The sequence below is a fragment of the Biomphalaria glabrata genome, chromosome 14 (assembly GCF_947242115.1).
Source record: "Biomphalaria glabrata chromosome 14, xgBioGlab47.1, whole genome shotgun sequence".
NCBI classification, from domain to species: Eukaryota; Metazoa; Mollusca; class Gastropoda; family Planorbidae; genus Biomphalaria; species Biomphalaria glabrata.
In genome coordinates this window covers 16,725,832-16,738,177 of record NC_074724.1, presented here as the reverse complement: position 1 = coordinate 16,738,177, position 12,346 = coordinate 16,725,832, and the positions used below count along the sequence as shown (strand labels likewise).

The following is a 12,346-nucleotide window of genomic DNA, read 5'->3' as shown; positions in this document are numbered from 1 at the left end:
TATATTTGTTAATAATAAAAAAGTTATTTTCATTGTTAGATAATAAATAAGGAGAATAATTATCAATATTAAATCGTCTAATTGATTTTTTTTTTATTCATATAAATTTGTTAAGTACAATAAAATATCGTCTAAATATTTAGATCCGGGTGAAATATAATCAACGTTAATTAAGTTTAATAAAATTGAAGCAATATTTTAAATTTACTCAGTTATGACTTAAATAAGGTAATACAGCTGACTACGCCATCTTGGCTCTAGACCTAGATATAGTCTCTAGCCAAATTTACATTTTTTTCTTTTACTTTAACAAATTATAACGGTCAAACTAGAGTTTTCCCCGTGTAGCCAACGAGCTAGTAATTATTTTCACATCTATATATATATCAACTGTAAAATTTCTAGGAAAATCATTAGAACCATTTTTGAGATCAGCTGTCCAGGTTTCTGGATCACGGTTTCCGCTGAATTCAGGTTCCTTGATCCAGGCTTCATAAAGTTCTGACTTGAATATTGTAAAAAATCTAATATAATTATTGAGTGAGAGAGCGTCACAATGCCAGAGTGATTACCAAAAAAAAGTAGGGTCCGACAAAAGCGAAGGAATACTTCAATAAGCAACTAAGAAGCTGAAGAAAAGTTAACCATTTTATGTAATCTTTTTTTTTTCTTGACGTGCGGTGCCGGGTAAAAGGTAAAGAAGTGAAACTCACATTATCAGTTCAGTAGCATGTGTTTGGGAGATGTATTATGAGCAGGCCGTTCTAATTTAACGTAACAGGCTGTAATTCATTTACCAAAATAATGTTAGTGGAGAGATAAAATGGAGGGCGTTGGGACAAACCAAAACATTAGGGGGATGTTTAATGCGCATAATGCTATATTTAAAAAAAAAGACTTAGGATTTGCCACACCTACATCACGCACTTTTGTGCTGAAGAGAGAGGAGCCCCCACTTTGTGAGTACTGTGACTTTCGCCTCACCGTGGAACATATCCTCGTTGATTGCCCAGATACCAAGATGTCAGGAAGAAATATTTTAGAGCCACTAACTTAAAAACACTATTCGACAATGTCGACCGTGGGAAGGTACTGGGCTTTATCCAGAAAGTGGGGCTGTGAATTTGTGAACATGTACTATTTACATTAGATTTTTACCAAATTATTAAATTTTTACTATCTTTTCTATTTTAACTGTGAATAGACCTTGATTTTAATGATTTAACTATATATAATTTAGCCCTTGTTATGTAGAGAGAGAGTAGTCCTTAAGGGAATGCAGTCACGACATGGCCTAAATTGTGTGCCTAAAATCAAATCAAACCATATTTTAAAAAAAGCCTCAATCCGAAAAGCATCAGGGGTAGAGTTATAGAGCTAGGCGAAAGATAAATGAGGGGAGGGACAGGATGTAAAAAGTAACAAAGTTACAAAGACATATTGTGCTCCATCATGGACATACGGTGGCAAGACCACACTACAAACAGCGATGTCCTTGCGAACGCCGATATGGACAGTATAAAGGGACTTCTTATAGTCGACAGTTACGCTGGGCAGGGCACGTATCCCGTATGGGAGGCGAACGAATGCCAAAAGCAGTCTTTTTAATGAGTTAAAAGGTGGTCGACGTAAGAGAGGCGCCCCACGGAAAGGCTTTGAAGCCAACTTGCCTTAGCTGACATTAAAAAGAGCACCTGGTTGCAAGCGGCCTCAGAACGAGACAGCTGGAGGTCACTCACAAAGATCGCGGGATACAAATTTAAAACCGCTGCCGTGGACAAAAGCAGACGGAGAAGAGAAAATCGTACTCGACCAAAGGCGGACAATGGTTATGCTAGCCTTGGGTGAGGCAAAATATGTAGGTCATTGCATATATTTTTGTGCGTGTGTTTGTTTGCGTGTGTATTGATAACTTTTTAAACTCCTAACTAGACAATTATTATAAAACTAGTCAATAGATGTGAAAACATTATCTCAAGTGCGTTGACCTATCACTGCTTACTTATGATTTACTAGTTTATTGGGGGGGTTTTATTGGATGGCTAATTGGATGATAATGAACGACACATCTGCATCAATAGTTATGAAGTGAAATAAGAACTAAACAATAAATCTATTTGACTTCAGTCTCATATTATAATTATAACTTTGGATTATCGCAGCGCATTTTTAAAAAGTATTTTTTTTTAATCCAATTGTTCTTACATTGTGAAAGCTGTTCCAAGCATTTATAAACGAGGGGATATTTCTGTATATATTTCTAGATATTGAATACAAGTGTATTACAGTTCTTAATTTAGAGTTTACATTTGGGGATGCCGTTAAATCTTATTAATGTTTAGCAGGATGAGAATTCCCTAAATGTGAAAAACTGATAAAACAATGAAGTCGAAACAAAAGTGGGGGGGGGGGGGGTGAAAACGAATCTAAAATAAATAGAAAGAGAAAGATTTTTAAATACTTGAACACTATTCTAATTCAAAAGGCACTACATTGAAAGATCATTGCAACCTACCTAACACAAATACAAACTAGGAAGGCTAAGTTTTTACACTTTATTCTACTAGCACTGTAAAGAGCATGCAAATTAAAATGTATAAGTCTAATTTAATTACTTTGTTTTACAATACTTTTACATCTGATGCACCAAAAATCTTTCTATTTAGAGAATATCAATAGTGGAAAAATAAAGAAATTTAGAAAGCGAAAGTTAAATCTCTTAATGAAATCATTTGTTTCATGTTATAGTTCAACACAAACATTTCACTTACATCTATTATGATAACAAGGTTACAAATACAGTTTGTGTGGAGACACAAACTCAAACTCGGCCCCCGTAGTGGTCCACTCAGGCATGTAAAAAAGCAGGTTACAATATTTTCAGAAAAAAACATCAGAATGAAATTCTACCAAAGACAAGTGACAGAGAAGAATAAAGAAAGAAGGTTGAGTGATATTGTGTGATGCCCCAGCGGTCCACAGAACAAAGAATAGGTGAAAGTGAATGTGAAGTTAGATGTGAACCTGGCCTAACTAATGTCTCATAATGAATGTATTATTGCTCTAATTCTATTGTATAGGGACAATCTCTTATTCCTCAAGAAAAAAAAAAAACATTGTCTTAAAAAAATATTATTTAGTTCAGTGATCTATTTTCGATTTTAGAAAAGAAAAAAATAGCCGTTGCATTAGAACTTTGATTGGTCTAAAACATTATGATGTCGTATTTTCATTATCTTTTCTACTTTACGAGATCTAAACGGGACGGACGGACACACATTCCACACAAAACTAATAGCGTCTTTTCCCCTTCCGCGAGCCGCTAAACACGTAATTTTAGTTAGATTATGCAAAATACTTTTAATTTTTTCAAAGTCTATTTTAGGCTCCAGTACAAATCTTCTAATAGACCCCACAATGTCTGAATATTTCCATCTGTCAACGCCTAGGCTTGTATCTTTACAAATACATAAGAACAATTAGACGTCTAATGATTCAATATATTCAATAGATACAATAAACAGCATGTTTGCTTTTTTCAACTGATAAATATCATTGGCTGGATATGACAAATCATTCGCACGTTTAAGAAACATTATAACTTGTAGAAATATATTCTTTAAAATAACATAAAGTGAAATAGCCAATGCGTAAGAGTATCAGCATGTCCTACAAATAGAGTTCAACTATTTACACCTATGGAATCTTTGTTTTCGTCAATCTGACACGAGTTATTTGTTTACAACTAGATAAAGAACATAGTTTGTACATCGATATTGTCAACAAAGCACTTCACGGCTTTAGCAGAAATGTCTGGTTTTGTCTTGCTATTAAAGATAGCGTTTGTTGCCTACGTAGGTAAGAATAATGACATATATTAATATATTATCTTTTAATGCCCTTTAGGTTTTTGTTTTTATTATAATACAATATATAATGGTTAAGCTTTAAAAAAAGAAGTAAATTCCGTCTTACACATTTCATGTGTTAATCGAGTCATGCATATACATTAAAGACTTCAACTTCGCTTAGTCGTTGGTTTTCCTGCTTGATTCAGGCAACCCATTCCACTTTCTAATTTATAACTGAAATAGTCAAGTTAACAAATTATTGGTATCAAATAAATATATGTTAAAATTTCTCATAAAAAATACGAGCTCAAATAAATCACACATGGAATGAAGTTTAAAAATAAGTAAGCCTGGTGGCTCGGTGACCTGGGCAGTGACTAAGTTTTCAAGTTATTTAGAAAGCAGTAGATCAAAGTAAAGTTCTTCTTTCAGACCTTGCGATCTATTGGGCAGATGATGTTAAGGTCATCTGGTTTTTTTTTTGCCAATGGTTATCGAGAAGGGTGTCATGTGACCAGCACAATGACAAACAGCCTTTACTTTGTTAACTAAAGTCAGGTACCCGTTAAAGTTGGGTGGTCCCAGGGGAGCCCTAAAAATCCCGAAATTCAAAATCCTAGTCTTCACCGAGGGTTCTGAAGCCACCGCGCCCCCATGACTTTGTGAGATGGATAGTTAACATAATTGAGGATGAAGATTTGTATTTGTAAATTGAAGTTCAAATGTCTGAGAAAATGGCGAGGTGTGAAAGTGAATCATAAACAATATGTTCGTTAATGGGGGATCTTCAGATGTTTGAATCAGAATGCTATTATATATGGCAGCAAGAATTTTTCCCATGAAGAGATTTCACATTCCAAGTGTATACTTTATTCATTTAGTATTAGCGCTTATCAGATAGTTTTCAAATCATCTAATAAATGATCCCTACACCAACTACTTTCATTATTCAAATGTACACAATGCTTTTGAACGACCATAATGTGGCATACAATTTGTGGACCGGATTGAATAGAAATGCCCATGCCGGTTTTCAAACCCGGTCCGCCCCTGATATGTATGTATATTTTTATATTATTTATTTATTTATTTATTTATTCATTTATGTATTTATTTATTTATTTATTTATTTATTTACTTCAGTTAAAATTGGTGAAAATATGGCAGTAGGTAGAGTCATCACTGTTTTTGAAGTCAAATGTAGAAACAATCCAGGATTTATCTATCAAAAAGTTGGTGAAACATATATGTGTCTCTACTGGAGCACGACTGGGAATAACTTTAGCAATGCACAATTGGACTGTGAAGGTTTGTTTTCTTAATAGGTAGTACTCGGTAATCCGAAAAAGCAATGTAAAAAAAAAATTACCTTATAATCTAAAAATTATATCCTATTAAAGCATTGAGGACACTTGATTATATCTTTAAAACATCGATACAGTTTTAGATCGTGTTGAAAAGTACCTTTCTATTATATTATCAAGTTGACTTTCTGTAAAAATGTAGAAGTGGGATACTTGGGTAACTTGACTGGTCCGATAAAACAACAGATTCTTTCAAATGCGCCTTTTATGGAACATTGAAGGTCAGATCAAATGTAAGTACTTCGATCTCTTTAAGTTTTGGATGTAAGTGGTTAGATTCTTGTTAGAATGTATTCATGCGCAATACTTTCATTGAACTTTTCTTTTCAACCTTGTAGTGCAGCTACTAGACGTGACATTTAATGTTTATTTATCAAATAGTTCAACAATTCAAATTAGAACCATTATATTGATCAGATGAAATGTTGTTTTTTTAAATATCGGCAATAATTTAAATTTAAAACGAGTTGAGCTCCAATAATTAGAGCTGCAGTGCAATCCCTACAAATCTGCACTCGTAGCAGTTATTACATATGAACCGATCATCACGTTTCGTCTACTTATAAAGTTTACAATAGCTCGTGAAATGCTGGAAAGTGAGAAAAATTAAACCAGCAGAGATTTCAGATGTTTACTAGGAAAACGAACTAAAAAAAAATACCACTAATGAATTTGCGATTAACATAATTTTTGTGTATACACTTTATCTCCTTTTGGGTACCCTGACACAAAAAAACGCGGAAGAAATAGCGCCAAACAAAATAGCGCGAACAAAATCGCGCCGACAAAATAGCGCGAACAAAATAGCGCCGATTTAAATAGAGCAGAGAAATATATTTAAGACATTTTGAAAGAAACACTTTAGATATCGTAAAACATGAATAGAGAAAATATTTTTTTTGTTTTAATGTTATTATTTTCAGTCATTTTGCAGGAAACACTTTAGATATCTTAAAACATAAATATGCAAACAGTATGCAAAAATTGTAATAAGCTGTAATGAATAATTTTAAAATATATAATTTATTTACATTCCAAAAAGTGTACTTTGAAAACAGGCAGCACAGATACTTATCAGATTTACACACACACACATACACTTTCACAAAGCTAAATTGTAGGAAATGTCACGTAAAAATGTCCTCCCTGCTGGAATTCAACATTTCAGAATTTTTTTTTTTTTTAGCAAGTTATGTATTTAAACATTGGTGAAAAAGTGGAATGATATAAAATTTAAATTACTCTCGTTTAGTTGCAAATATTTCAAACTTTCAGATTTATTACAAGATAGAAACATCGACCAAAATGCGGCCAAGGACACTCAATTACTAATATCCCGTTATTGTCATACACATCAAGTCAGCGCAATTTTATCTTGCGCTATTTTTGTCGGGAAATTTCGCGCTATTTTGTGGACCCTATTTTGTACGCGCTATTTTGTCCGCGCTATTTTGTACGCGCTATTTTGTCCGCGCTATTTTGTACGCGCTATTTTGTCCGCGCTATTTTGTACGCGCTATTTTGTCGGGTCAGCCTCCTTTTGGTAACATTTGCTTTGTCATTTGAATTAAGGAAAAGGTGCCAGATTGGCTGTTGTAAATACGCCGGAAAAGAGAAATTTATTAGCTGGGAAATCAGATACCTGGATCGGCTTGGATGATAGACAAATCGAAGGGAGATATATGTGGCATGATGGGACAGAACTAACTGACAGCCAGAGAACGGACTTTTTTTGTTACGGTACTTTATCTATATCTATATCTATATCTATATCTATCTATCTATCTATCTATCTATCTATCTATCTATCTATCTATCTATCTATCTATCTATCTATCTATCTATCTATCTATCTATCTATCTATCTATCTATCTATCTAATATATAATAGATATATAGATACATAGATAGATATAAATATACATATAAGCCATAATACCCTTTCTTTAAAATTCTGAAGTCTTGCACATGAATATACTTTTAAAAAAACGTTGTTCATTTTATTATTTATATTTATTTTTCTAGATTTTCTAAATTTTATATTTCTGTGTTCTGTTAAGCTCTCGCTAACACTTACAAGCCATACATTTTTTTCCAATAGAGACATTTACAATCAGACACTAAAGAAAGTATCAAACAAAAATTGTTTTATTTAAAAATGTATATCATGCCCTGGGCATGCTACCCTGCCTCATAGTGGCGCCCGGGTGGAAGGGTAGCGAAACAAGACTCCCGTGGGGATACCTAAGAGGTGCGAGAGCATCCTCATAGCACTGTGCGGAGTTGTAAAAAAGCTCCCACAACCTTGTTACAATCCAGGCGCTGTTCCTCAAGGGGCCGTTACATAAATGGCGTGTCCCGCACAGTTAGCCTGGTATAGAAAAAGGAAAATGGCGGGAGTCGTAGTGTACGCGGTCTCTTGCCGCGAGTCTGACCCACCAGCCAGACAGAACAATGTACACTGTTCTTATTCAGGCCGGTAAGAGGGAGCTCTTATTCATTTTTCCTTGTTCCAAGAGCTGAAGGCTCAACTCTACCTGACAGTTTAAGAAGAAGAAGAAGTTTGTCATGCACTTAGGCAACAGAGGCTAGAAAATCTAATTTCTCAGATCCTAATAGAATCGAAGTTACAATTTTAGTGTTTCAGTAATGTACTTGACCTTCAAGATAACAATATGAAATACATATAAATTTACAAAATAACAAAATCTGAACGGAAAACTTTACTTACTTTTTGAAAATATTAATTCATAGAAATACGTCTAGTTTGGGCAGAATAGTATAAAATGTTGGCAAAAATAAAATTAGTTGTATGCGAAATTTGCAACGGAGTTTTGGTCATGGTATGAAACTTTTGAAAAAATTTTTTTTTCAAAGACAAGATTACAAAGAGCGTTTGTGTTATCACACAAACTCAGAGGTGGCTCTCATCGAATTAACTAATGGACCAGAAAAATATTCAAGCCATAGTCTAGATTGGACCCTTTTAAAAGAAATACAATTTTAAAATCATTTGTCGTTATCTTTCACATCAAATCGAACAGTGCAACACGTCGTCTTAGATAAGACTTATAACTCTTCTGGAATAAGTAGAGTAGCCTTAACTTATCACCTAAGATCAGCATTCAAACCTCTAGATACAGTGTCGGTGACACCTAGTGCGGTAGCTCAGGGTGTCACCCCTCCTCCATCAACTTTCTTGAAATATGTTCTAATAAACACTTTTGATAGTTAGTTCTTTTTGTTGAACCAATGCAGTGAGCTAATAATCTACTTTTTAAAAATTTTTACTGAAATGTAACATCCCACTGTTTATGACATTTATTCAAATGGTATTTGCAAATTTTACAATAGTATTTAATTAAAATCATAAACATTATACGAACAGGTTTCTTAGGTTATGCTTTATGACAGAAACGGAATAACGTTGTGCTGTGTCAATTTCACTTAAACTACCATCTAGATGCATATTTGGGCATATATCTAGAGATGTTTTTATTATTTTGTTTTCCGATGTGTCTACTTTTGCCAATTTATCCAACTTGGTTGTCTCCCACTAAATGGTGTCAACCGGTGTATACCGCACCCTTCGCACCAAACTAGTAACGCCACTACTCCAAGATTTATCTAGAGATTTTATTATTATCTTTTTCGATGTTTCTCCTTTTGCCAAGATATGATTTTTCCAAATTAGTTGTAACCCCAAAAAGATGTCGACCGGTGCTGACCGCATGCCTCACCCACTAGTCATGCCACTGCTCCAAGATACCTTTTTCAAAAAATTTCGATTAATATATTGGAGTAAAGTCGGTTGACGAATTAAAAAAAAAATAATCCCTCTCAAATAAACATGTTTCCCCTGCGAACAGCATAGGCCTAATACACTATTAGCCTACCCACAATAAACCTAATAATCTTATTAATAATCGCTCTATTTACTTTATTGGTCGAAACTAGATCCAGAGTATATTATAAATCTAAAATCTACATCTAGACATCTAGATTTCTAGACTAGTTCTATATGTAGTTTAGATCTACATCTACATATAGACTCGATCAAGAACTGTAATTTAGAGTAGATCTAGATTTCGAGATTTCGAGACTAGTTCTTGATCTACATCTAGAACTATAATCTAGGACTGGAATCTAAAACTAGAATCTAGAAACAGATCTAGAATAGGAACGAATCTTGACTAGAACATGATTTTTAGACTAGTTATGGATCTAGAGTAGATTTCTAAATCTAGAATCCAAACTAGATCTAAAATCTAGGCTAGTATCTAGACTAGATCTAGAGCTAGAGCTAGGTCAATAGTATGATCAGGATTAGTTGACACACTACTGGGTAATAGTGCACTTATGCTGTTTGCATTAGATTCACTTTTTAATGTGATACTTCTGCTAATATAATAAATAAATCAGCACCCTTAAGCTGTAAGAAGATAAACTAAATCCTTAATAGATTATATATGTACATTTTATTCAAATTGTTTAATACAGTTAATCAAAACTAGATCTATATCTGGATTCTATTTAGTCCAATTTAGATTGTTGTCAAGTGTGTGATCTGGATATGTCAAACTGCGCGCTTTAAAAGTTGTGGTCTTTTTTAACGTACAACTAAAACGAAGTTCCGATAGAAATTCTTGATTAAAAAACATTTGAATCAGTATTCCATTCAATCAGTTAGTAAATAAATGGTAAATATATTTTATAATTATCATGTTCACACCTTTTCCATTGTGTTCTTCGATGTAATTTTTTTTGTACCAATGCGCGAATCTATTGTTATGGCGCAAAGGGGTTAACTTTAGGCTCAGCTGACACACACGTGAATCACTCAGGTCAGCGGGGCCATGGACAAGGGACAGTATTACGATTACACGACCAATGTTATGGTCATGTGATCGAAAGCCTGCGTGTACGAGAGACACATTGTGTAGGAAAGCGGCAGTTCAAGACCGGAGAGCGTCGAGACCGGGACTGTTAGTCGGCCATGAAGTCGGTCCTGGTTGAGTCCTCAGGTGTTGATGTAAAAGTCCATAAAGAGAGACAGTAGAGTTTTGTACGGTGATGTACAGAGTGACATTTTAGTTGTTGATGTGTTTGATGCCAATCGTCTAGTATTGGCTGTTATCTACTTATTCACTCAGTATTAAAGTACCCAATATTGTGGAGCACTTGTTGTCAAGTTCTTGATGTGTTGATGTATTGTGTTGTGTTTAGCAGTGTTTGCAGAAGGCCTGATAGGAGGGAGGATCGCTTGAGTTATTAATGTAGAAGTATGTGTCCTTTTTTAAAATTTTTCCACCCCTAAGGTTTTTATTAAAAATTGTATATTTTTAAAAAATGCTTGCATATATCATTAATAATTAAATGGTCTACTTTCCGAAAAGAAAAGAAAAAGAGCCTTTGCATCAGAACTTTAAATGATCTAAAAAAGTATAATGTCCGGACGGATAGACAGACCATACAAAACTAATAGCGTCTTCTCCCTTTTCGGTGGCCGCTTAAAATTGGAGTTAAGTGGGAACGCCGTATAAATCACTGACATATAACTCAATAATGCAGAGATTAGTCAATTGTTTCTTTGTTAAATACAAATTAATCTGTTATTAATAATGAGTTAACTAATTTTTTGTATTGATTTATGTAATGTCATCGACTGCAAATAATTGTTTAAAACTTTAATTTGGTTAGACAATAGAAAGTTGGAGAAATAACGTGTACAAAACGATGTTAGGCTTATAACCACACATCTCTTAGGAAGTCGCTTTTCCAATACTAAACGAAATACTTAATTCCCAATAATTTTGATTTTTTTTAATTGGTTAATTTTTCGTTCAAACCACATTTTGTAAGATACAACAAATAAATGTTGTCGCTTGATCCTGAAATGGAGACTTGTAACAAAATTTAACAAGTATAAAGACAGAGTAAGTTGATATCAGCTTTGTGAATATGCAGTTAAAAGTGTTTTTTTTTTAATGTTCATCTTTCTTACATTTCAATCAATGATTTACAGGGCAGCCAGACAATTGGAATGACGCCGAAGACTGTTTACATGCATCCATATATTGTTCAGCTCCACATAATATTAACGACGGTAATTGCGAAACAATTAATAAATACCTTTGTGAAAAAGTGAAATAGATACAAAATCAACATGGCCACTTATCAGTCACTCCAACCAAGAACAAAATTGTTGAGTAATATGCTAATAAAGAATTAATCTCTAAAAATGTGTTTATTGTATAATATTTATATCGATATTTTCTATTGTAAAACTACTACTACTACTACTACTACTACTAATAATAATAATAATCTTTATTGTCCTTAAGGAAATTGTATATACTTATTATACCCAATTAATCTCATCTGTTTAAATTATAAGCTAGATTTTACATGCCTATCGTATAATTTAACTTTTAAATGCTTACAATTAATAAAGTTTACTCATATCTGAAAATATTTACTTCCCATGCCTTTTTATAAATTTTAATCAATTAAGAATGTGTAGTATAAACTTAAAGTACTGCTAAAGACGTACTCATTTTGTCTGACTTAGGCAACCAGTTTATAGTTCTAGTAATACTAAGGAAGAAAAAGTGCTTAATTGTCTTTGTTCTAACTGAGAAATAAAAACAAAATGTTTCTTTATCTTTCAGACTTTCTTCTTATTTGTATTGCATGTGTATTTCATCACGACTATCTCATTCATTTCCTAAAATTCAAATCAGCACCTTGAAGGAGTGAGTGAAATTTATAATAAGCACATTATTTAAAAAAAAAAACATTTAAAAAAAACTGACTCTTGAGGAAGAATATTATACAAAAATATATCTCTTAATAATTTAGAAGTTAGTTAAATTGATAGATAACAAACAAAGTAATTAATGATCAATATTTAATCGGCTAATACTTTTTTTTTTTAAATACATAGAAGTTCTTTAGAAACAATAAAATATCGTTTACAGAATTAGACCTACAAAAATATATGCAACACATGTAGTCTTCAATAACATTTAAGCAACTTTATATATATATATATATATATAATCTTTATTGTGTGTGTGTTGCTGCTTAGTTAGTTAAGTCCTATGGCTATTCAACATATTATATGACACA

The 12,346-nt window shown here is 33.1% G+C and overlaps 1 protein-coding gene across 1 annotated transcript; it reads left to right on the top strand.

The window, feature by feature from the left end:
- Positions 1–3,761: 3,761 nt before the first annotated feature.
- On the top strand, positions 3,762–11,626 carry LOC106068730 (collectin-12-like). Its single transcript, XM_013228187.2, has 4 exons — positions 3,762–3,858; positions 4,995–5,159; positions 6,788–6,955; positions 11,241–11,626. Exons 1-4 carry the CDS (start codon positions 3,810–3,812, stop codon positions 11,366–11,368), a joined length of 510 nt encoding a protein of 169 aa, XP_013083641.2. The 5' UTR covers positions 3,762–3,809; the 3' UTR covers positions 11,369–11,626.
- Positions 11,627–12,346: the final 720 nt, after the last annotated feature.

Coding starts and splice junctions, on each gene's coding strand:
- LOC106068730 (XM_013228187.2), top strand. CDS start 3,810: ATGTCTGGTTTTGTCTTGCTATTAAAGATAGCGTTTGTTGCCTACGTA. Junction 5,160..6,787: donor TGCACAATTGGACTGTGAAG/GTTTGTTTTCTT, acceptor ATTTGAATTAAG/GAAAAGGTGCCAGATTGGCT. Junction 6,956..11,240: donor AACGGACTTTTTTTGTTACG/GTACTTTATCTA, acceptor AATGATTTACAG/GGCAGCCAGACAATTGGAAT.